This window comes from Haliotis rufescens, unplaced genomic scaffold (genome assembly GCF_023055435.1).
Source record: "Haliotis rufescens isolate VD_foot unplaced genomic scaffold, xgHalRufe1.0.p SCAF_17, whole genome shotgun sequence".
In the NCBI taxonomy this organism is placed as follows: Eukaryota; Metazoa; Mollusca; class Gastropoda; order Lepetellida; family Haliotidae; genus Haliotis; species Haliotis rufescens.
In genome coordinates, this window is record NW_025963857.1 from 19309160 (window position 1) to 19335098 (window position 25939).

Sequence of the window (25939 nt, forward strand, 5' to 3'; positions counted from 1 at the left end):
ACCAGTGCAACCCTTAAGTGTCGACACCAGTGCAACCCTGAAGTGTTGACACCAGTGCAACCCTGAAGTGTCGACACCAGTGCAACCCTGTAATGTTGACACCAGTGCAACCCTGAAGTGCTGACACCATTGCACCCCTGAAATGTTGACACCAGTGCAACCCTGAAATGTTGACCACAGTGCAACCCTTAAGTGTCGACACCAGTGCAACCCTGAAGTGTTGACACCAGTGCAACCCTGAAGTGTCGACACCAGTGCAACCCTGTAATGTTGACACCAGTGCAACCCTGAAGTGCTGACACCATTGCACCCCTGAAATGTTGACACCAGTGCAACCCTGAAATGTTGACACCAGTGCAACCCTTAAGTGTCGACACCAGTGGAACCCTGAAGTGTTGACACCAGTGCAACCCTGTAATGTTGACCACAGTGCAACCCTTAAGTGTCGACACCAGTGCAACCCTGAAGTGTTGACACCAGTGCAACCCTGAAGTGTCGACACCAGTGCAACCCTGTAATGATGACACCAGTGCCACCCTGAAGTGCTGACACCAGTGCAACCCTGAAGTGTTGACACCAGTGCAACCCTGTAATGTTGACACCAGTGCAACCCTTAAGTGTCGACACCAGTGCAACCCTGAAGTGTTGACACCAGTGCAACCCTGAAGTGTCGACACCAGTGCAACCCTGTAATGTTGACACCAGTGCAACCCTGAAGTGCTGACACCATTGCACCCCTGAAATGTTGACACCAGTGCAACCCTGAAATGTTGACCACAGTGCAACCCTTAAGTGTCGACACCAGTGGAACCCTGAAGTGTTGACACCAGTGCAACCCTTAAGTGTCGACACCAGTGCAACCCTGTAATGTTGACACCAGTGCAACCCTGAAGTGCTGACACCATTGCACCCCTGAAATGTTGACACCAGTGCAACCCTGAAATGTTGACCACAGTGCAACCCTTAAGTGTCGACACCAGTGGAACCCTGAAGTGTTGACACCAGTGCAACCCTGTAATGTTGACCACAGTGCAACCCTTAAGTGTCGACACCAGTGCAACCCTGAAGTGTTGACACCAGTGCAACCCTGAAGTGTCGACACCAGTGCAACCCTGTAATGATGACACCAGTGCCACCCTGAAGTGCTGACACCAGTGCAACCCTGAAATGTTGACACCAGTGCAACCCTGAAATGTTGACACCAGTGCAACCCTGTAATGTTGACACCAGTGCAACCCTGTAATGTTGACACCAGTGCAACCCTTAAGTGTCGACACCAGTGCAACCCTGAAGTGTTGACACCAGTGCAACCCTTAAGTGTCGACACCAGTGCAACCCTGAAATGTTGACACCTGGGCAACCCTGAAATGTTGACCGCAGTGCAACCCTTAAGTGTCGACACCAGTGCAACCCTGAAGTGTTAACACCAGTGCAACCCTGAAGTGTTGACACCAGTGCAACCCTGAAGTGTCGACACCAGTGCAACCCTGTAATGTAGACACCAGTGCAACCCTGAAGTGCTGACACCAGTGCAACCCTGAAATGTTGACACCAGTGCAACCCTGTAATGTTGACACCAGTGCAACCCTGAAATGTTGACACCAGTGCAACCCTGTAATGTTGACACCAGTGCAACCCTGAAATGTTGACACCAGTGCAACACTGAAATGTTGACACCAGTGCAACCCTGTAATGTTGACACCAGTGCAACCCTGAAATGTTGACACCAGTGCAACCCTGTAATGTTGACACCAGTGCAACCCTGTAATGTTGACACCAGTGCAACCCTGAAATGTTGACACCAGTGCAACCCTGTAATGTTGACACCAGTGCAACCCTTAAGTGTCGACACCAGTGCAACCCTGTAATGTTGACACCAGTGCAACCCTGAAATGTTGACCACAGTGCAACCCTGAAATGTTGACCACAGTGCAACCCTTAAGTGTCGACACCAGTGCAACCCTGAAGTGTTGACACCAGTGCAACCCTGTAATGTTGACACCAGTGCAACCCTGAAGTGTTGACACCAGTGCAACCCTGAAGTGTCGACACCAGTGCAACCCTGTAATGTTGACACCAGTGCAACCCTGAAGTGCTGACACCATTGCACCCCTGAAATGTTGACACCAGTGCAACCCTGAAATGTTGACCACAGTGCAACCCTTAAGTGTCGACACCAGTACAACCCTGAAGTGATGACACCAGTGCAACCCTGTAATGTTGACACCAGTGCAACCCTTAAGTGTCGACACCAGTGCAACCCTGAAATGTTGACACTAGTGCCACCCTTAAGTGTCGACACCAGTGCAACACTGAAATGTTGACACCAGTGCAGCCCTGAAATGTTGACACCAGTGCAACCCTGAAATGTTGACACCAGTGCAACCCTGTAATGTTGACACCAGTGCAACCCTTAAGTGTCGACACCAATGCAACCCTGAAGTGTTGACACCAGTGCCACCCTTAAGTGTCGACACCAGTGCAACCCTGAAATGTTGACACCAGTGCAACCCTGAAATGTTGACCACAGTGCAACCCTTAAGTGTCGACACCAGTGCAACCTTGTAATATTGACACCAGTGCAACCCTTAAGTGTCGACACCAGTGCAACCCTGAAGTGTTGACACCAGTGCAACCCTGAAGTGTCGACACCAGTGCAACCCTGTAATGTTGACACCAGTGCAACCCTGAAGTGCTGACACCAGTGCAACCCTGAAATGTTGACACCAGTGCAACTTTGAAATGTTGACCACAGTGCAACCCTTAAGTGTCGACACCAGTGCAACCCTGAAGTGTTGACACCAGTGCAACCCTGAAGTGTCGACACCAGTGCAACCCTGTAATGTTGACACCAGTGCAACCCTTAAGTGTCGACACCAGTGCAACACTGAAATGTTGACACCAGTGCAACCCTGTAATATTGACACCAGTGCAACCCTGTAATGTTGACACCAGTGCAACCCTTAAGTGTCGACACCAGTGCAACACTGAAATGTTGACACCAGTGCAACCCTGAAATGTTGACCACAGTGCACCCTGAAGTGTTGACACCAGTGCAACCCTGAAATGTTGACACCAGTGCAACACTGAAATGTTGACACCAGTGCAACCCTGAAATGTTGACACCAGTGCAACCCTGTAATGTTGACACCAGTGCAACCCTGTAATGTTGACACCAGTGCAACCCTTAAGTGTCGACACCAGTGCAACCCTGAAGTAGTGACACCAGTGCAACCCTGTAATGTTGACACCGGTGCAACAATGAAATGTTGACACCAGTGCACCCCTGTAATGTTGACACCAGTGCAACCCTGAAATGTTGACACCAGTGCAAATCTGAAGTGTTGACACCAGTGCAACCCTGTAATGTTGACACCAGTGCAACACTGAAATGTTGACCACAGTGCAACCCTGAAATGTTGACACTAGTGCAACCCTGAGGTGTTGACACCAGTGCAACCCTGAAATGTTGACACCAGTGCAACCCTGAAATGTTGACACCAGTGCACCCTGAAGTGTTGACACCAGTGCAATCCGGACAGTGCACCTGAGTGCAGCCAAACCGCCCGGATTTAAATTCACATCAATACAACCAGCTCCCGAGGGATTGTAGAGGGTGACGCCTGCAGATACAATTACACAGGAGCAAGGTTGAATTACATATGAACGTAGATTCTAACAAGCAGCGCAAGGGTAAGTTGAAAACAATAGCGGATCCCGGCGTCAGACATATTCCTTGACCACAATTAGACTGAGCAATAAATATGCAACACCACACCTGTCGGTAACTCTATCTTGGTCAGCGACTGGTATAAGACCATAAAACGTAGTCCAGAGGTGTTGTATCCCCAGGTGTGCGGCAATCAGCGGAGGGCGCAGTCACCGACAATGGAGGTATGTGGGAGAATGAGGTAATGTCGTTTTACGTCGCAGTCAGCAATACTTCAGCTATATCACGACAGCCTGTTAATGTTCGAGTCGGGGCCAGGCGAGCCAACGGTAGATAGCAAGAACAACGGTGCATGTCGGGCACGATGACACACAATCAGTCATACAAACGTCGGCTCCTGCAATGGGCATAGATTCATAGAAAACCATTCTACCCTGAATCGCCGCGAGGTATGTCTTGTTGAACCCCGTTACATCTGATATACATCATCCTTTAAAATCATGCTATGCCTTTATGATTATGTCTAGAACCAATAGTATTGATTTGCATTCTCGAGTTGCATCCCTTACGTATGCCAGAATCTGATGATCGTTGGTTCGAATCCTAGATTCGCCCTGATTTTGTGGGTTTCTCAAGAGGTACACTTTGAACTTACTACATTAAGCAGGAGCACCGGGTCTTAACTAAAACATGTTCAAACCCGGCATCCCAACGATGTTGTTGAACATTGAGTGTATAATCATAAGACTATTTTGAAGGACATTCCAACATCAAGATCAGCGTTACCGGGGCCCTGGGGGAGCCTTTTGTGCTTTGTTACTTGTTTTGATGCAAGACAAGATTTTGATTTGGGTTTTGATTTCAAAAAAGTATTTGCCATGACAATTGTCAAAATTGGGTTCCCGTTCAATACAAATATTAACGGTCCTGTTCTTCATGAAACTGAAACTTCCAGAAGTCAGATAATGAGTCAAAAGATGTGGCGACAGCGGAAAAGGGTGAAGTTGATGCTGTATCGGAGAAGGAAATGATGGAACGCGGCAACTGGGGCGGCAAGCTGGAGTTCATCCTCACCTGTGTCGGCTACGCTGTGGGCCTCGGCAACGTGTGGAGGTTCCCCTACCTGGCCTTCAAGAACGGCGGAGGTACAATACAGAAACCTTTAGTTTTTAACATACCTTTAACTTTTAACCACAGAAGTATATTATGATAAAAATTTGAACATGATTGGTCTCTCAATGAGATTTTTTACGACGAGTGCATTTAAAGAATTCAGAAGCAAATGTTGTACAGGTGCGTTCCTCATCCCTTACTGGACCATGCAGCTGTTTGTGGGGATGCCTCTGTTTTTCATGGAGCTGTCATTCGGCCAGTTCGCCAGTCTTGGCCCCATCACCATCTGGAAGATCAACCCTCTGTTTAAAGGTAGGATCACTACTGAGAACTTGTCTTGTACGGGTTTTATTCGAACCCGGGCCTTCGGCGTGACGAGCGAACGGATTTACCACAAGGCTACCCCACTGCCCCACTGTTTTGAATATAGAAGGTTCAGTCATACACCGTAGTGTCGAGGTTGAAGGGGCATACGTAAATACTTTGAGTTATTCGAAGTTCGACACAACCGTGAAATGATGAATAAGGAGGAAATACGCAGGGACCAAGCAATTTACTTCGAGACAACCGAATGTTCGCCACAACGGTGTTTGATTGTATCTGTGACGTCCTTCACTGCAGGGCTCGGCTACAGCATGGTGATCGTGTCGGGGCTCATCGGCGTCTACTACAACGTCATCATCGGCTACTGCTTCTTCTACTTCTTCTCCTCGATGCAGGGAACGCTGCCCTGGTCTCACTGTGACAATGACTGGAACAGTCCCAACTGCGTCGTTGATAGCAATGTGGTCACAAACCACACTAATCTCACCATTTCCAACGGCTGTGAGTTTTCTACTTTACCTAGTTAAATATATCTTGTACGTCAAAGAATACAAGTCTCTGCTTTTATCTATTAACCTATAGTGTTCTGATTATTTCTGTTGGCTTATTGCTTATACAAGCTTATTGTTCGGAGCTGTAATGTCTGTTACTATTAAAGTTTGATAAATGAGGATGAATAAATTTTACAATTAACTGGCTAAGGAAGAGAATTTATGGATGTTCAACTTCTTTATCATGAGGAACACAACGTTTCGGACTATATGCTTACTCCTTCATCGGGTGAATAAATGTTATGAGACAGAGACCATTTTTTTGTATGTGTAAGAACAACAAAAGCAATAACAAAACATAAGGTGGAAACTTAACAAGGGAAGCCAACTGATAATTGGCGCTATAATAGACAATGGAAGCCAACCTGATGAAGGAGTAAGCATATACTCCGAAACGTTGTGTTCCTTACAAAATAGAAGTTGGCATCCATAAATCATCTTCCATATGTGTATCAATTCTAAAAGCCTTTAAAGACTTAATTAACTGTCTGTGATTAAGGTTAATGTTTAAACAAATTTAGCTATCGTTGATGTTGTTTCGCTGTTGCAGCCACGATATCAGCCAGTGAAGACTACTTTCTGTAAGTAACAGAGGTCTTTGGAGGCATGTTTTCTGCGTATTCCGCGAGTATCACATAGAACATGCACACATAACTATTCACTACAACTTGTGGAGCTGTACGAACTGAAACTGTTTGCAGTTTTATTCACCTGGACTATCAATGGCGTCGCCATTTTGCAGAGATGAAGAGAATTGGATTTCTATCTCATGGTGAAATCTTATGTACCAATAAATAACCACGCAAAGACTGGCAGTGCTAAATGATGTCCAAGACTTTGTTTTACATAAAAGGCAGTAAACGTTGCCTGTTTTAATCGGTAAATGTGCAGTGCGACACCAGGTGTTTTCAGGGAGCACATGCTGCAGATGTTTATACATGAATGTTAAATGCCGTGACACCTGGTGTTTCAGGGAGCACATGATGCAGATGTTTATATATGAATGTTAAATGCCGTGACACCTGGTGTTTCAGGAACTACGTGCTGCAGATGTTTATATATGAATGTTAAATGTCGTGACACCTGGTGTTTCAGGAAGCACGTCCTGCAGATGTTTATATATGAATGTTAAATGCCGTGACACCTGGTGTTTCAGGGAGCACATGCTGCAGATGTTTATATATGAATGTTAAATGCCGTGACACCTGGTGTTTCAGGGAGCACATGCTGCAGATGTTTATATATGAATGTTAAATGCCGTGACACCTGGTGTTTCAGGAACTACGTGCTGCAGATGTTTATATATGAATGTTAAATGCCGTGACACCTGGTGTTTCAGGAACTACGTGCTGCAGATGTTTATACATGAATGTTAAATGCCGTGACACCTGGTGTTTCAGGAACTACGTGCTGCAGATGTTTATATATGAATGTTAAATGCCGTGACACCTGGTGTTTCAGGGAGCACATGCTGCAGATGTTTATATATGAATGTTAAATGCCGTGACACCTGGTGTTTCAGGGAGCACATGCTGCAGATGTTTATATATGAATGTTAAATACCGTGACACCTGGTGTTTCAGGAACTACGAGCTGCAGATGTTTATATATGAATGTTAAATGTCGTGACACCTGGTGTTTCAGGAACTACGTGCTGCAGATGTTTATATATGAATGTTAAATGTCGTGACACCTGGTGTTTCAGGAAGCACGTCCTGCAGATGTTTATATATGAATGTTAAATGCCGTGACACCTGGTGTTTCAGGGAGCACATGCCGCAGATGTTTATATATGAATGTTAAATGCCGTGACACCTGGTGTTTCAGGGAGCACATGCTGCAGATGTTTATATATGAATGTTAAATGCCGTGACACCTGGTGTTTCAGGAACTACGTGCTCCAAATGTCCGATGGGATGGAGAACATGGGTGCCCTCAACTGGCGTCTTGCCCTGTGCCTGCTGTTGGCGTGGTTCGTTGTCTTCGGAGTACTCATCAAGGGGATCAAGTCACTAGGGAAGGTAGGTGCACACAGTCTACTTAGAAGCTACTTAGAAGCTATTATGATGAAATATTGTTTGACTGTCCTTCGTGAATTCAAACAGTTACTTCGTGAATTCAAATAGTTACTGTCTGCTACTATTATGATTAAGGTGACTTATGACCAAACGCTCGGGTGATATAAGTGTTTTATAACTGTGGACACTAGGGAACATCGAGTCTTGATCGGGTTAACCGCTGCACGAGACGAGCGAGTGTTGATATTAGTGCCATGGTAAGGACTAGGTTACAACCTCTTAAGATAAATTTATATTGCACTGCTTCTTATAATATCACATTCAATCCTGGACCATTCCTTGTCCTAGCCGCACTATGACTGGTGTGTTCCCCTTCCTAGCCTAATTGTGGTTGGTGTATTCCCTGTCCTTGCCTGACCGTGACTGGTATGCCCCCTGTCCTAGCCTGACCGTGACTTGTGTGTTCCCTGTCCTAACCTGACCGTGACTGGTGTGTTCCCTGTCCTAGCCTGACCGTGACCTGTGTGTTCCCTGTTCTAACCTGACCGTGACTTGTGTGTTCCCTGTCCTAGCCTGACTGTGACTGGTGTGTTCCCTGTCCTAGCCTGACTGTGACTTGTGTGTTCCATGTCCTAGCCTGACCGTGACTTGTGTGTTCCCTGTCCTAGCCTGACCGTGACTTGTGTGTTCCCTGTCCTAGCCTGACTGTGACTTGTGTGTTCCCTGTCCTAGCCTGACCGTGACTGGTATTTTCCCTGTCCTAGCCTGACTGTGACTGGTGTGTTCCCTGTCCTAGCCTGACTGTGACTGGTATGTTCCCTGTCCTAGCCTGACCGTGACTGGTGTGTTCCATGTCCTAGCCTGACCGTGACTGGTGTGTTCTCTGTCCTAGCCTGACCGTGACTGGCGTGTTCCCTGTCCTAGCCTGACCGTGACTGGTGTGTTCCCTGTCCTAGCCTGACTGTGACTTGTGAGTTCCCTGTCCTAACCTGACCGTGACTGGTGTGTTCCCTGTCCTAGCCTGACTGTGACTGGTGTGTTCCCTGTCCTAACCTGACCGTGACTTGTGTGTTCCCTGTCCTAGCCTGACTGTGACTTGTGAGTTCCCTGTCCTAACCTGACCGTGACTGGTGTGTTCCCTGTCCTAGCCTGACTGTGACTGGTGTGTTCCCTGTCCTGACCTGACCGTGACTGGTGTGTTCCCTGTCCTAGCCTGACTGTGACTTGTGTGTTCCCTGTCCTAGCCTGACTATGACTTGTGTGTTCCCTGTCCTAACCTGACCGTGACTGGTGTGTTCCCTGTCCTAGCCTGACTGTGACTGGTGTGTTCCCTGTCCTAGCCTGAATGTGACTGGTGTGTTCCCTGTCCTAGCCTGACTATGACTTGTGTGTTCCATGTCCTAGCCTGGCCGTGACTGGTGTGTTCCCTGTCCTAGCCTGACCGTGACTGATGTGTTCCCTGTCCTAGCCTGACTCTGACTGGTGTGTTCCCTGTCCTAACCTGACCGTGACTTGTGTGTTCCCTGTCCTAGCCTGACCGTGACTGGTGTGTTCCCTGTCCTAGCCTGATTGTGACTGGAGTGTTCCCTGTCCTAGCATGACTGTGACCGGTGTGTTCCCTGTCCTAGCCTGATTGTGACTGGTGTGTTCCCTGTCCTAGCCTGATTGTGACTGGTATGTTCCCTGTCCTAGCCTGACCGTGACTGGTGTGTTCCCTGTCCTAGCCTGACTGTGACTGGTGTGTTCCCTGTCCTAGCCTGACTATGACTTGTGTGTTCCATGTCCTAGCCTGACCGTGACTTATGTGTTCCCTGTCCTAGCCTGGCCGTGACTGGTGTGTTCCCTGTCCTAGCCTGACTGTGACTGGTGTGTTCCCTGTCCTAGCCTGACTGTGACTGGTGTGTTCCCTGTCCTAGTCTGACTGTGACTGGTAAATTCCCTGTCCTAGCCTGACCGTGACTGGTGTGTTCCCTGTCCTAACCTGACCGTGACTGGTGTGTTCCCTGTCCTAGCCTGACTGTGACTGGTGTGTTCCCTGTCCTAACCTGACCGTGACTGGTGTGTTCCCTGTCCTAGCCTGACTGTGACTGGTGTGTTCCATGTCCTAGCCTGACTGAGAATGGTGTATGTTGCAGGTCGTCTACTTCACCGCCACCTTCCCGTATCTTCTGCTGACGGCGCTGCTCATCCGGGGTGCAACGCTAGATGGCGCCTCAGATGGCATCAAGTTCTACCTGACACCTGACTGGAACCGGCTGGCTGACTCAGAGGTGATTTCTTTTGTAGGGGGATATACAGCTCAGAGGATGTAAGGAACACGATATCAGGCTTGTGTGACAGATGCCGATTCAGATGTTGTTGCGAGGTCCTTCCCGAGCGAGTGAGCCGCTTTTAATAATAATCCAGCACTATCACGGCGGTACGGGGGGCACCAGAAATAAGCTTCACTCACTGTACCGATGACTCGAACTACAACCTTCGGCGTGACTATCGAAGGTTTTACTGACTAGACGAGACTCCTTCTTGATTATCATAAGATGCAACCAAATCGGAATTACGCGATTACAATAGCTGGAGTATAACAACTATGTGAATGGTTGGCCACTCGACAAAACCATCAGCAGCCTCTGGTAGCAGTCGCTACCAATCATTAAAACTGAGAGGTTTTGCGTCTCGTACGAGGGTGACTGAAACCTTCCAAGCCTAACTGTGATGGGTTGATGAAGTTGCTAATCATTTCTCAACATATTCTTCTACGAGGCCCACACACTCCTGCCAATGATGCTAGAGTGCCTGGATCACACTGGTGTAGAAAGCCCTCTCCTCGTGGTGTGAAAAGTCCTCCACAGCAGCAAGACGTCATCATCATTTTCATGACTCTTGTCAGACTGTTCTTTCTTCAAGTTTGGGAAGAGGTGGAACTCTGACGGTGCCAAATCTGGTGAATACGGATGATGTTTAATTAGTTCAAAGCCACAGTCAGGCATTGCAGCCATTGCGACAACAGACTTGCATTATACTGGTGTCATTTAATGAATATTCCACCACGTTCAGCCTTGATACTATCGCTCAGTTGCAAAAGCAGATTAGCATAGAATGAGCCATTAATGGTCATACCCTCGGGTGCTAGTTCACCAGTAGGATTCCCTTGGAATTCCAGAAAAGCGAAGGCATTAAGGTGGAACAAACTATGCATTCTTCGGATGTTTCCACGGCTTTGACTACTGTTCAGTGATGAACCCATGATTCATCCATGATTACAAATTGCTCAACACTATCAGCTTGGTCTGCTCAAATAAAGGAAGTAAATTCTCACGAGAGATGATGATCCTGGAGCGTTTCTGATCAGGCGTCAGAGGCCTTGGAACCCAGCGTCCTGAAACTTTTGTTCATTCCTCAGAATGTCCTCAACTCTCTCAAGAGAGATGCCTACAGTACTGACTGTGTGATGTGTGGTGGGTCATCGTCATCCATAACCATATCATGTATTTTTCTTAGAGGTGGCAGTTGAAGGTCTTCCTGATCTAGGAAGGGGCGGTCGGGTAGCCTAGTGGTTAAAGCGTTCGCTCGTCACGCCGAAGACCCGGGCTCGATTCCCGACATGGGTACAATGTGTGAAGCCCATTTCTGGTGTCCCCCGCCGTGATATTGCTGGAATATTGTTAAAAGCGGCGTAAAACCATACTCACTCTCCCACTCACTCCTGATCTAGGATCATCGTCCAGTCCATATCTTCCCCTTTTGAACTGCGCTGCCTACCTCTTAACAGTGGCAAAGGGATGGTCCTCATCCTTTAAAGCTGACACTGTGTTCCCATGCAAGGCTGTTAGAGTTCTAGACAGCACAGTAGCCAATTCTGTCCATTTTCCTCAAAAGAGAATACCTGGTTACTTTGATGCCTCAAGAAATTTGCTTCCTAGTTGTGTATTTGGTCGATCTGGGCAGACGAAAGTGTGATCAAAATTTATTGAGATTGTACTCTTGATGGTTTTCTGTGTAGTAGTCTTTCACTTTCACTAAAAGTCTGTTCTCGTGAGACCTTGATGAAACATGAGTATAGAAACATGGATCTGATGTTTGTCTATGAAATTCGTAATATAAAAATTATATAAAAAAATAAATGCCAAAGCCCCACCCTCTCCCTCCCGCCCCGCCCTTGTATCGGGTGTCCAGACTCGGGGACATGGTTGTACTCGTCTTGCTTGATGGCGGGGATCGTTGTTCATATATATTCCCAAGATATAGCTGTATATTACAGTCTGCGGCGTTCAACAGCACATACTCTCCCCTTTGTTAATGCGTAGTTTATCGCCGGGAATGGGAAACACGAGTGTTGGTTCAGAATGTTTACGGGGCTGTCGGGTAGCCTAGTGGTTAAAGCGTTCGCTCGTCACGCCGAAAAACCGGGTTCGATTCCCGACATGGGTACAATGTGTGAAGCCCATTTCTGGTGTCCCCCGCCGTGATATTGCTGGAATATTGCTAAAAGCGGCGTAAAACCATACTCACTCACTCACTCAGAATGTTTACACAAGGTGGTGTAGTGTTCTTTTTCTAATGGCACCTGACTGTGTCCTTGCATATATGGTGAAGCAATTAGCAACGCCGCTCCATCTCCGTCACAATACCAGTGAACATTAGTTGCCTGGATGCCAAATTAAGGAACAAGTTACAACAACACCCAAAGCCATGACCTTATAAGTAACCAATATTATACTGAACAAAAAGGTTAGGGATCATGAATATATTTATGAAACTGTGTGCTCAATCTTCACTACAAAGCAATATCCCTCAAAATATTCAATGGTTCAGTATATATTCATTCTAAGTTATAACCCGTGAAGTTCCGCGGTAGAAAAGGTCTTCAGCAACCCATGCTTGTTGTCAAAGGCGACTATGCTTGTCGTAAGATGCGACTAACGGGATCAGGTGGTCAGGCTCGATGACTTGGTTGATGCATGTCATCGTACCCCCATTGCGTGGATCGATGCTCATGATGTCAATCACAGGATTGTCTGGTCCAGACTCGATTATTTACAGACCGCCGTCATATAGCTGGAATATTGCTGAGTGTGGCGTTAAACAACAAACAATCAAACATTCTACGATATTAATCAAAAGCAACAAACCAACAAATAAGCAACGTTGGATATTGGGTTATTGTAGGTTAACTAAACTACGGCATATGCATGTAGTTGGACTTTGTCTTGTACGCACGTGTCAGATTGGAGGGGACGAAACACTCGTGTTTAAACGAGCTTCGCGTAGCTAAAGATGGTTCTCTACCCATGCTTGGATTGATTCCATACATTTCTAATCAGGACCTTTGAATGTTCTAGATGTCTGTAGTTAAATATATTCCCCAACTCTCTTCATCTCGTTCGGTGTATCATGGTTATGACACGAGTATATGTGTCGGAATTTGTTATATTTTATGAGATGATTCACACACAAACACAATAATATATTTGTTATCCACGCTTCATAGTAATTGACGTTAGGGTCTGATGTTTAGGTCAAGAATTGTGCTGAGACGCTGACAGTGTCCATATGACGTCAACAATGACTATGACATCAGCATCTACCATTGCGTAATTACATCAAAGGCATCTATTTGGCTACAAGGATGCTTCTGAATAAAGTTTATCAATATTGATAACGATATGAAATAATATATTACACCTAGGCGTGAGACATTGTGGTGTCTGCTGAAAAATTGCTTTTCATGAATATAAAATGTTAAATACCAACATAAAAAATGTAATTAAGTTATTAGTGCATACTGGATTTGAAATAACAAACGACAATACGTGTTGGCTAACAAAGTGCCATACTTTGTTTATCACAAACACGTTGATTACTTTTAGCTATATATAATCAGTGTCCTGTCTCCACAAAACATGTGCAAATGTACGTATATTCTGTTATTTTCCAAGCCTCTGACTGTGGTTTTATTTATATTGTAAAATGTAACGCCATTGTTCATCTTCATCCTCTGACTATGGCTGCTTCCAGGTGTGGAGTGACGCAGCCACTCAGGTGTTCTACTCCCTTAGTGCGTGTTCCGGGGGCCTGGTGCTCATGTCAAGCTTCAACAAGTTCGACAACTTCTGTCTCAGGTAAAATAATATTTTTTCATCATTATTAATTAATCACATTGTGTCGCATTTTTGGCTCGGGGCCAGCATAGTAAGAGTCTCTCGCAAGATGTATGACTGTTTATCAAACCTTCTCTCGTGTTGTACTCTCCAGTTGTTATGGCGTTCATTTCGTTCACTTGACAACCGTTTTTTTCCAATCCCAGGGACGCCTTGATTGTTCCTCTCGTGGATTGTCTCACGAGCTTCTTCTCGGGATTTGTGGTGTTCACTGTGCTGGGGTTCATGGCGTACAACAGACAGGTCAGCGTAGCCGATGTTGCCGCTGGAGGTAGGTTTTTGCTGTTGACGATGTAAGTGTTTTAGATGATGTCGGCGTCCACTGTAGGCGATTCGTCTGTTAGATGTAGATGAGGTACAAAGTAGATGCTTGCTGTGATAATGTAGGTTTTCATTGTAGGCGAGATAGGTTTTAATTGTAGGCGAGGTAGGTTTTCATTGTAGTCGAGAAAGGTTTTCATTGTAGGCGAGATAGGTTTTCATTGTAGGCGAGATAGGTTTTCATTGTAGGCGAGATAGGTTTTCATTGTAGGCGAGAAAGGTTTTCATTGTAGGCGAGAAAGGTTTTCATTGTAGGCGAGGTAGGTTTTCATTGTAGGCGAGAAAGGTTTTCATTGTAGGCGAGAAAGGTTTTCATTGTAGGCGAGATAGGTTTTAATTGTAGGCGAGATAGATTTTCACTTTAGGCGAGGTAGGTGATCGATGTCACTGTATTTGAGGTGGCTGTTTGCTGTAGATGAGGTAGGTATTTGATGCATGTGTGAGAGGTATTCAGTATATGGTGAAATGAGTGTTTGTTCACTGTAAAATATTTGTGTTCTTTTGTTTATGAACATATATATTTGGATCCTCAACATATTTAGATTATACACATGATGATGTTACTAACTCAATTCTTAACTTGTTTGAGATACAAACATGTTTAGGCGTTTAAATTAGGGGACAAGGAAAACGTATAGGCTTGTTCACAGTATCTGAACACATGATTATGCCACGCGTGATCCTTTAGTGCTATTTTAAGGTCCAGGTCTGGCCTTCATCGCGTACCCAGAGGCCCTGGCCAGCATGCCGGCCCCCACCGTCTGGGCCATCCTGTTCTTCTTCATGATGCTCATCATCGGGTTCAGCTCTCAGGTCAGTTCCTTCTTTATAGCTATGTGGACGTGAACGTGGAGTGAGTGAGAGAGTCGGTACGGTTTTACGCCGCTTTTAGGAATATCCCAGCAATGTCACGGCGGGGGACATCAGAAAGGGGCTTCACATATTGTAACCAGGTTCAGCGTCACGAGAGAACGCTTTAACCACTAGGCTACCCCACCGGCCAACTTGGACGTAGATGTCACATTAGATGAGAAATAGAGAATGTCACCTGAGTGGGTCTTAAACTTTGATCTACGAATGTGTATATGTTCTGTATAAAAAGACGCGAGGATGTGACTCTTTTTATCATCCAAAATCATTCTGCCAACCTTCTAAGTTTATAAACAACTCTAAGAAGTTTCGCTGAAAGATCAAAGCCTCCGACAGTACTTTATCCTGCGATAAAATACACTTTGTTAGTTACGTATTAAAGGCTAACGTCATTACACTGATCTAACGTATCCTTGGTAACATTGTTCTGTCATTCTTGTCAACCAAAATGGGCATCCACACCAATTAACGATTGGTGAAATATACATGGAACAATATTTAAGCTGTAAGAGTGAAATGATCAGCTGTGATGGACGAGACACAACTCGTTCAGACAACCCTGCACTCGTACAAAGTGCCGTCCATGGTGACAAATCCTGGTTACTCAAATGTACCAATGGTGACAAATCCTGGTTACTTGAATGTACCAATGAACGTCACAAACGTTCGGGGCAAAACTATACTTTCGTACACTGCATATGAGCAAACTATTTTCTTAAATAACCAGTGTCTAGTGTGTAAAATATACATCTGACCGGCTTCAGTGGCAAAGAGAACGGTGATGTCATTTGATTTTGATAGTAACCGATGACGGCACAGTGGTCTGCAAAGGATTGTGATGCAATTTCATTGCTTGATCTCACCCAAGGACATGAGTTATTGGCGTCACCAGCCTCATCCCCTTGTTTCAGTTCTCCATCATAGAGACGGTGATCTCCTCCATCTCTGACGAGTACGACTGGATCCTACGGAAGAACTTTCGGAACTCCACCTACTTCCGGGTGTCCCTGTGTGTCGGCTTCTACCTCATGGCTTTGCCTATGACTACAAACGTGAGTACTTTCAAGAATGCATAATAAATATGGTCTACTGTCCTTTTTCCTCCTGCAGAGCGGCTGCATTTAGCAGAGAGGATGTTGCTTACTGAAGAGTGTCTTCATCTGGCGAAAGACACTGCTTCCAAGAAGAGAGTCTGAAACTATCAAGGGAAACTGCTTCCAAGAACAGTATCTGCATTTGGCATGGGACACTGCTTCCAAGAAGAGAGTATGAAACTATCAAGGGAAACTGCTTCCAAGAACAGTATCTGCATCTGGCGAGGGTCACTGCTTCCAAGAAGAGAGTATGAAACTAACAAGGGACAATGCTTCCAGGAACAATATCTGCAACTAGCGAGAGCATAATGTTCCGAAAAGAGCGTCTGCAACCAGCAAGGGTCATTGCTTCCAAGAAGAGTATCTGAAACTAGCAAGGTACGCTGCTTGCAAGAACAATATCTGCAACGAACTGCCTACCGAAGAGAGTCTGCATCTGGCGAGGGACATTTCTTCCGAGAAAAGCGTCTGCATCGAGGAAGGGGAGACAGCTTCCATAAAGAATATCTGCATCTAGCAAGGGACACTGCTTCCAAGAAGAGTGTCTGCAACTAACAAGAGGATAATGTCCCCCAAAAGTGTATCTGCATCTAGCAGGGTGAAACTGCCTACCGAAGAGTGTCTGCCTCTGGCGAGGGACAGTGCTTCCAAGAAGAGTATCTGCAACTAGCAAGGGACCTTGGTTCCAAGAAGAGTATCAGCAACTAGCAAGGGGCCTTGGTTCCAAGAAGAGTATCAGCAACTAGCAAGGGATCTTGGTTCCAAGAAGAGTATCTGCAACTAGCAAGGGACCTTGGTTGCAAGAAGAGTATCTGCAACTAGCAAGGGGCCTTAGTTCCAAAAAGGGTATCTGCAACTGGCAGGGGACCTTGGTTGCAAGAAGAGTATCAGCAACTAGCAAGGGGCCTTAGTTCCAAGAAGGGTATCAGCAACTAGCAAGGGACCTTGGTTGCAAGAAGAGTATCAGCAACTAGCAAGGGGCCTTAGTTCCAAGAAGGGTATCAGCAACTAGCAAGGGACCTTGGTTGCAAGAAGAGTGTCTGCAGCCAACGAGAGAATAATGTCGCACGAAAGAGCGTCTGCATTTACCAGAGGGAAACTGCCCCCCTCAATTTATAGAGCAGGTTTCCTTTTCCCCCTTTATTGATTTTCACTGCATCTGACCACAAACGACATGTGATATACATGTATTCTTATTTCATCTTCAAAACTTGATTGTTGATTATCAAACATAAACATGTTATCATTTGCCTTGTAACTTTCACGGTTAAATGGATCATAAACATGACTTCCACGTTAATACTGTGTTGTGTAGGGTGGCATATATCTACTGGACCTGATAGACACTGCCGTCAGCGGTTTCCCCCTGTTGTTTGTCGGTCTTCTCGAGTGTTTCGCCCTCAACTTCATTTATGGTAAGTGAGGTGAGGTGAAATGGGGTTTAACGTCGTGCGTGTGTGCGTGTGTGCGTGCGTGCGTGCGTGCGTGGGTGCGTGTGTGTGTGGATGCTGATTTATAGTGCCAGCACACTAAGATACCATGCCGCAGTTTAACATGAATACCCCACTCAGACACAGTACACTTACTCCGAGGCGATCAGTCCTTGTTTTAGCCTCTTAATGCCGAGCGCCAGACAGGGTAACAAGTTCCATCTTTTAACGTCTTTTGGTAGACGCGGCCGGGGATAGAACCCCGAACCTTCCGCTCTCCGGGCGGACCCTCCACTACGGAGGCGGTCATATGGCAACTCCGCCGCTCTGAACAACAGTGCCTTTTGTGTGAAGCATATCATTTGTTTTGGGGGATTTTATAGTTTGTTGTTGGACGCCGTTATCAGCAATATTCCAGCTACATGACGGCGGTCTGTTAATAATCGAGTGTGGACCAGACAATTATGTGATAGATATCATGAGCATCGATACACGCAATTGGGGTTCGATTACATGCATCTACCAAGTGACCGAGTCTGACCACCCGATCCCGTTAGTCACATCTTACGACAAGCATATTCGCCTTCTACGGCAAGCATGGGTTGCTGAAGACCAATTCTACTCCGGATCTTCACGGGTAGTGAAGAATATCAAGATGATGTATAACGACATACACTTATGGAACAACAATCGGTGGACGCTACTAGGATCAAACATAGCTCCGATGTATTGCTTATCATATTTAGAACATACGTGTAGAATTGAATACAAGGGATAATAGTAATTTTAATATGGCTTTTAACTCTGAGGTTATGTGATATTTGAGTGTCAATACATTCCTGCTGCAGGTTACAGTCGGTTCTCCGAGGACATCTCCATGATGCTGGGGAAACGTCCGGCCGTCTACTGGAGGTTCTGCTGGTGCTTCATGACCCCCGCAATGTTATTTGTGAGTGTCTGCGTTAGATTATGGCGCCATCGTGTTGTTTGTGAGTGTCTGCGTTAGATTATGGCCCCGTCTTGTTGTTTGTGAGTGTCTGCGTTAGATTATGGCGCCATCATGTTGTTTGTGAGTGTCTGCGTTAGATTATGGCCCCGTCTTGTTGTTTGTGAGTATCTGCGTTAAATTATGGCCCCGTCTTGTTGTTTGTGAGTGTCTGCGTTAGATTATGGCCCCGTCTTGTTGTTTGTGAGTGTCTGCGTTAGATTATGGCCCCGTCTTGTTGTTTGTGAGTGTGTGCGTTAGATTATGGCCCCGTCTTGTTGTTTGTGAGTGTCTGCGTTAGATTATGGCCCCGTCTTGTTGTTTGTGAGTGTCTGCGTTAGATTATGGCCCCGTCTTGTTGTTTGTGAGTGTCTGCGTTAGATTATGGCCCCGTCTTGTTGTTTGTGAGTGTGTGCGTTAGATTATGGCCCCGTCTTGTTGTTTGTGAGTATCTGCGTTAAATTATGGCCCCGTCTTGTTGTTTGTGAGTGTCTGCGTTAGATTATGGCCCCGTCTTGTTGTTTGTGAGTGTCTGCGTTAGATTATGGCCCCGTCTTGTTGTTTGTGAGTGTGTGCGTTAGATTATGGCCCCGTCTTGTTGTTTGTGAGTGTCTGCGTTAGATTATGGCCCCGTCTTGTTGTTTGTGAGTGTCTGCGTTAGATTATGGCCCCGTCTTGTTGTTTGTGAGTGTCTGCGTTAGATTATGGCCCCGTCTTGTTGTTTGTGAGTGTGTGCGTTAGATTATGGCCCCGTCTTGTTGTTTGTGAGTATCTGCGTTAAATTATGGCCCCGTCTTGTTGTTTGTGAGTGTCTGCGTTAGATTATGGCCCCGTCTTGTTGTTTGTGAGTGTCTGCGTTAGATTATGGTCCCGTCTTGTTGTTTGTGAGTGTCTGCGTTAGATTATGGCCCCGTCTTGTTGTTTGTGAGTGTCTGCGTTAGATTATGGCGCCATCATGTTGTTTGTGAGTGTCTGCGTTAGATTATGGCGCCATCGTGTTGTTTGTGAGTGTCTGCGTTAGATTATGGCGCCATCATGTTGTTTGTGAGTGTCCGCGTTAGATTATGGCGCCGTCTTGTTGTTTGTGAGCAGGTTTCACGTTAAACCATGGCGCCGTCGTGTTCTTTGTGAAAAGTGTTTGAGTTAGGCGATGATGTCATCGTGTTGTTTGTGAGTAGTGTTCACGTTAGGCAAAGACGTCATCGCGTTGTTAATGAGTAGTGTTTACGTTAGGCGATGACGTCATCGTGTTTGTGAATAGTGTTCACACTGGACTATGACGTCATCGTGTTGTTTGTGAGTGTCTGCGTTAGATCATGGCGCCATCGTGTTGTTTGTAAATAGTTTTCACGTAACACTATGACGTCATCGTGTTGTTTGTGTGTTGTGTTTACGTTGGGAATTGACGTCATCGTGTTGTTTGTGAGTGTCTGCGTTGAGTATGGCGCCATTGTGTTGTTTATGAGTAGTTTTTACCTTAGACTATGGTGCCATCGTGTTGTTAGTGAGTAGTTTTTTTACCTTAGACTATGGTGCCATCGTGTTGTTTATGAGTAGTGTTTACCTTAGACTATAGTGTCATCGTGTTGTTTGTGAGTAATGTTTACTTTAGGCAATGGCGCACTCGTGTTTTTTGTGAGTAGTTTTTAACTTAGACTATGCTGCCATCGTGTTGTTTGTGAGTAGGTTTTAACTTAGACTATGCTGCCATCGTGTTGTTTGTGAGTAGTGTTTTCGTTACACTATGACAGTGATAATGTTCAAGTCCACCCGGTATACCCTATGTTACAGACAGTCATAGTGTTCAAGTCTATCCAGTACACTCCTATGGCTTCTGGTAGCTACATCTACCCGGACTGGGCGCAGGCCCTCTACTGGCTGGTGGCTCTCTTCCCCATCAGCGCTATCCCCGGCTGGTTCTTCTTCCACTTCCTCCGCAATGGCGGCTTGGATGTACGTATGGTATTACATGCTTACTGTGTCTCCATTGTATTAACAGGTATTTTGAGGTGCTTGTTATTGTCCTATATCAAACGTTTCCACATCAAGCATGCTGTTTTTCCCTTGTCACGTCGATACGCCCCCAATTAAAACGTGGTCCCCATTAAACACGTGGTAGGGCGGAACATGTGTACCCTTTTCGCGAACACCTGTCATCACTGTCATCACTGATTTTCAGAGAAACATTCATATAATTTTCATGGCTATTTTGCCTTTTACACCCAATGGAATCTGTTTCGTTGGATAATCGAGACTGGTTATTCTCTGCCGTTGACGTTTTATATTTTACCGTTGCACCTTGCTTTGTAGTGCAATATTAGTGAGTGAGTATGCTTTTACGCCGCCTACAGCAACATTCCAGCAATATCACGGCGCAGGGACACTGGAAATGGGCTTCACACATTGTACCCATGTCGGGAATCGATCCCGGACTAGCGAACACTTTAACCACTAGACTACCCCACCGTCCAGTGTCATATTAAGTAGAAGTATCGACACGTACGCTTTCTTAACAACAATCGCTATATGGCTGAAATAATGCCGATGCGACGTTAAATTGTAACTCACTAACTTTTAACAATAACAATTATTTTATCTCCACAGATTCTTTTCCAGAAAATATAGTATGTTATAACTTAAACTACTAAATCAATATATTAGACATATGTCAGTAACTCTGTTTATTAACTACCTTTTCTATTACATAATCAAATCAAGTGACAATTACATCCTGTACTATGCATGTCCTATGCATGTAACCAGCTGAAGAGAATACCATTCTCCTCCTCCTGCTACAGCTCCTGCGGAAGCTGTCCTCCCCGCTGCCCGAGTGGGGGCCCTCACTGCCGGAGAACAGAACAGGGCGCTACGCCAAGGAGGCCTCTGAAGGGGACGTTGGGAAGGACAATCCAGCATTCCAGGGTTCCGACAACCCGCCGTCTTACTCCGATACTGTGACGACAAAGATGTAATCATTAAGAGCTGAAGATACAAGTTGGGACATCGAGCGTAGATCTATGTTCAACGTGTCCCTAGATATCATCAACCTAATATGTCACTTATCACTTTCAATCAAACAAATAAAATATCAGATATAGACTGGGTCATGCGAGTTGGTTAATACTTTGCTTTTTGAATCGGGGGCGGTCGGGTAGCCTGGTGGTTAAAGCGTTCGCTCGTACGCCGAAGACCAGGGTTCGATTCCCGACATGGGTACAATGTGTGAGGCCCATTTCTTGTGTCCCCCGTCGTGATATTGCTGGAATATTGCTACAAACGGCGTAAAACCATATTCACTCACTGTTTGAATGTTCCAAAGGTTATAAGTCAAGTACGTAGGCACCATGTACATATCGCAGATTAGAAATCATCGGTGCAAAATAGTTAACGACCGATTCCAGCTATTGCTCATTTAAATTAAGTTTACCCACTAGATATTACCCACGCGGATAGTTGTTTTCAATTACATCAAGTACATCAATTCATTACAGTGTCAAACGTCCAGTATGGCATCTCTTGTAAGATTATACCGCTCTGAAGCTGTGGTCGTGATGAAGCTGTTGGGCCATCTGTGGAAAAAAGCCTTTCAGAACAAAGACACTTTGAGCGTGTGTTAACATGATATCATCTTTATCTGAAGCTAAATCTATACAGAGGGTACAGGGAACCATTAGGAGAAGAAGCATACCTGCTAACAACTTTAGGGTATTATCGTGATAATGTCACCTACATGAAGCAACGATAAGTAAACCAGTACAAAATCCAATCTCCGGGAAGATCCGGGTTAAAATTGGTCATCAACAACCCATGCTTGTCCTAAGATCGGGTAATCAGGCTCGCTGTTTTGGTTGATGCATGTATGTCATATGTGTAGATAGTCATGATGTGAGACACAGGATTGTCTGGTTCAGACTCGGTTATTTACATATCGCCATCATATAGCTTGAAAATTGCTGAGTGCGGCGTTAAACAACAAATAAACAAAAATGCAAAGAAGTCAATCGTTATCTGTAAAACTGACTCGATAATGTGGTCAAGGTTTTTCACCACTAAGCCTGGTCGCAAATCTCCTAATATGGCTTCCCACTCAAAATGAATTTATTCCATGCAGTATGTCCATAGATATTTCACGAACAAACAGCAAACGGAGAAAAGCTCCAAGTGACCATGAAAAGAAGCCAAGGTGATCATATTCCTCTGGTTTCACCACAGACCTAAATAATTATTTATATGATATTCAAGTCCGTGGTGTCATCTATTGTTGACTTTGAACACATTATGTATAACACCCATACGTTGTTTATTGAGATTTCTCGCTAAAACAGTGTTAAATGCTCTGTGCAATGTAATAGCCAGCAAAACATAGACACGTGTTTTGTAGCCCAACTCACTTTAATGGCGACCGACTTACAGACATGAGTCTAAGGGAGATAACTCCCAGTATGTAATACGGTACTGCATAAGAGGCATTCACGCAACAAACAGGAAATTGGTCAAATGCTTCATGTGACCTTGAAGGAAATGTCAAGGTCACCATTACCGACTGTAGTGTGCAAACTTTGGTTCCAAACTTTAATCCAATCAATGCAGTGTTTCTTGGGATATCTCACTTATAAACAGCAAATGACCAAATCTTTCCGATAACAACCAGATCACTATTATCAACTGCGTTCAGAAAAAAAACACCCCTGAGATACCTTTGCGGTAGATCTGGAGATAATCTAACAACAGCAGCGGAAACATGGGGACGGATACCCACAAGCTGGTTTAGGTCAGGGCACAACAGAACTATACTGTATGTCAGGCCGGTACATTCTACCTATGACCACATCTGAAGCTAAATCTATATAGAGGGTACAGGGAACCATTGGGAGAAGAAGCATACCTGCTAACAACTTTAGGGTATTATCGTGATAATGTCACCCACATGAAGCAACGATAAGTAAACCAGTACAAAATCCAATCTCCGGGAAGATCCGGGTTAAAATTGGTCATCAACAACCCATGCTTGTCCTAAGATCGGGTGATCAGGCTCGCTGTTTTGGTTGATATATATCATATGTGTAGATAGTCATGATGTGAGGCACAGGATTGTCTGGTTCAGACTCGGTTATTTACATATCGCCATCATATAGCTTGAAAATTGCTGAGTGCGGCGTTAAACAACAAATAAACAAAAATGCAAAGAAGTCAATCGTTATCTGTAAAACTGACTCGATAATGTGGTCAAGGTTTTTCACCACTAAGCCTGGTCGCAAATCTCCTAATATGGCTTCCCACTCAAAATGAATTTATTCTATGCAGTATATCCATAGATATTTCACGAACAAACAGCAAACGGAGAAAAGCTCCAAGTGACCATGAAAAGAAGCCAAGGTGATCATATTCCTCTGGTTTCACCACGGACCTAAATAATTATTTATATGATATTCAAGTCCGTGGTGTCATCTATTGTTGACTTTGAACACATTATGTATAACACCCATACGTTGTTTATTGAGATTTCTCGCTAAAACAGTGTTAAATGCTCTGTGCAATGTAATAGCCAGCAAAACATAGACACGTGTTTTGTAGCCCAACTCACTTTAATGGCGACCGACTTACAGACATGAGTCTAAGGGAGATAACTCCCAGTATGTAATACGGTACTGCATAAGAGGCATTCACGCAACAAACAGGAAATTGGTCAAATGCTTCATGTGACCTTGAAGGAAATGTCAAGGTCACCATTACCGACTGTAGTGTGCAAACTTTGGTTCCAAACTTTAATCCAATCAATGCAGTGTTTCTTGGGATATCTCACTTATAAACAGCAAATGACCAAATCTTTCCAATAACACCCAGATCACTATTATCAACTGCGTTCAGAAAAAAAAAAACACCCCTGAGATACCTTTGTGGTAGATCTGGAGATAATCTAACAACAGCAGCGGAAACATAGGGACGGATACCCACAAGCTGGTTTAGGTCAGGGCACAACAGAACTATACTGTATGTCAGGCCGGCACAGCAGTATGTGAAGTAAAACATGAATGAATAAATAAATAGAACATGGCGGTATTGTACGACAGCGCTCTATTGTGTGTCTTAAGAGGCGAATCAAGAACATCGGATGGTCAGATTCGGTGACTTGCGTGTCATCGTACCCCGACGGCGTTGAACATTGCTCATAATATCAACCGCTGACCCAGATACGACTATATAGGTCGCCGTGATGTTAACTACCGGGCAAAAAAAAGTACACCTATATTTGATGGTGGCTAATGTGAAACAGATGGGGCGGCCTCATTGGTCTCTTATGTTTCTAGTTCAGGTTGGTAAATCAGGGGAAGGGAATTGGCTATGTGATTGTTATTGAACGATATCAGATCATCCATATACCTGAAGCTTAGGCTAAACTTCTTGGCCACATTACCTTGTTTTGACTTTGCCAATCCCAACAGACATTCCGATTCATATGCATAAAGAAACAGTTACGCAAGAAGGGGATCACAATTTGTGCCCTAGGGGATGCCTATTTCTTGCCGAAATGTCTTACCCCAAAATTTTACGTATATGTTGTCAGTGAGGAAGTCCAGCATTTCACATATTGTTTTCTCAGTAAACTTCAGATGGCATTTGCTTTCATTTTTTACAAATTGTCCTGAACCTCTGAATAAAGATACGTAACTGTATCTGTGGTAACAACCTTTGGTTACAAAAGCCCCATGGATCAAGCTATGAATATTTTCCCTAAGTTTGTCATATGGGATAGTGGTGTACAAAGTTGAAAAATCAAATGTTTTCATAGAAAGGAACTTGGTTCTTTTCTGAGATTGTTAAGCAAAAATGTTAAGCACATTCTTTGAGTTTTTGAAAATTCACATGATATTAATTCCACTTGTCTCAAATACTTTCTGTGAATATAAAGAATTGATTGTATTAAGGATTATGGATAGTCTTTGAGACAGGGATTTAGTGGTACATTTGCTGGACACGGCAATATACATGTATCTCTCCTTGTATGGATTTTTTACGGAGCTTTGTAATTCAGTACAAACGAGGAATAGACATGTCTTCAGGTTTTAGAGTCAAGTCAAAAGTTGACAGAACTGATAAATGGTTTTGGCAGATTTCTTCCTCAGGTAAGATACTGGCCTTATATGTAGCATTATTTGATATGTCATTGATATCAAGTTCTTTCATCAAACAATTAATGTAGTGATTACATATAATGGTTATGTTACTTGAGGCTTCATCAGGGGGAACAACTACAAATGTTGCATGTAGTGCAGCCAGACTGTGGATGACAGCTGGCTGGGACACAATGGGTTTATTTCAATTCGGTTTCTTCTTTTTATGTTTGTCGCTTTCTACCTATGACCACATCACGCACTGAAACCCACTCTGAAACGTTCAACAGGTT

The 25939-nt window shown here is 44.8% G+C and overlaps 1 protein-coding gene across 1 annotated transcript; it reads left to right on the plus strand.

Moving 5' to 3' along the window:
• The first annotated feature begins 3754 nt into the window (after positions 1–3754).
• Positions 3755–21639, plus strand: LOC124134035 (sodium- and chloride-dependent glycine transporter 1-like). Its single transcript, XM_048397674.1, has 15 exons — positions 3755–3894; positions 4626–4815; positions 4964–5095; positions 5405–5608; positions 6209–6239; positions 7547–7679; positions 9812–9946; positions 13692–13795; positions 13981–14105; positions 14856–14968; positions 15937–16077; positions 17435–17534; positions 18398–18498; positions 20326–20487; positions 21333–21639. Exons 1-15 carry the CDS (start codon positions 3889–3891, stop codon positions 21504–21506), a joined length of 1851 nt encoding a protein of 616 aa, XP_048253631.1. The 5' UTR covers positions 3755–3888; the 3' UTR covers positions 21507–21639.
• The last annotated feature ends 4300 nt before the right edge of the window (positions 21640–25939 follow it).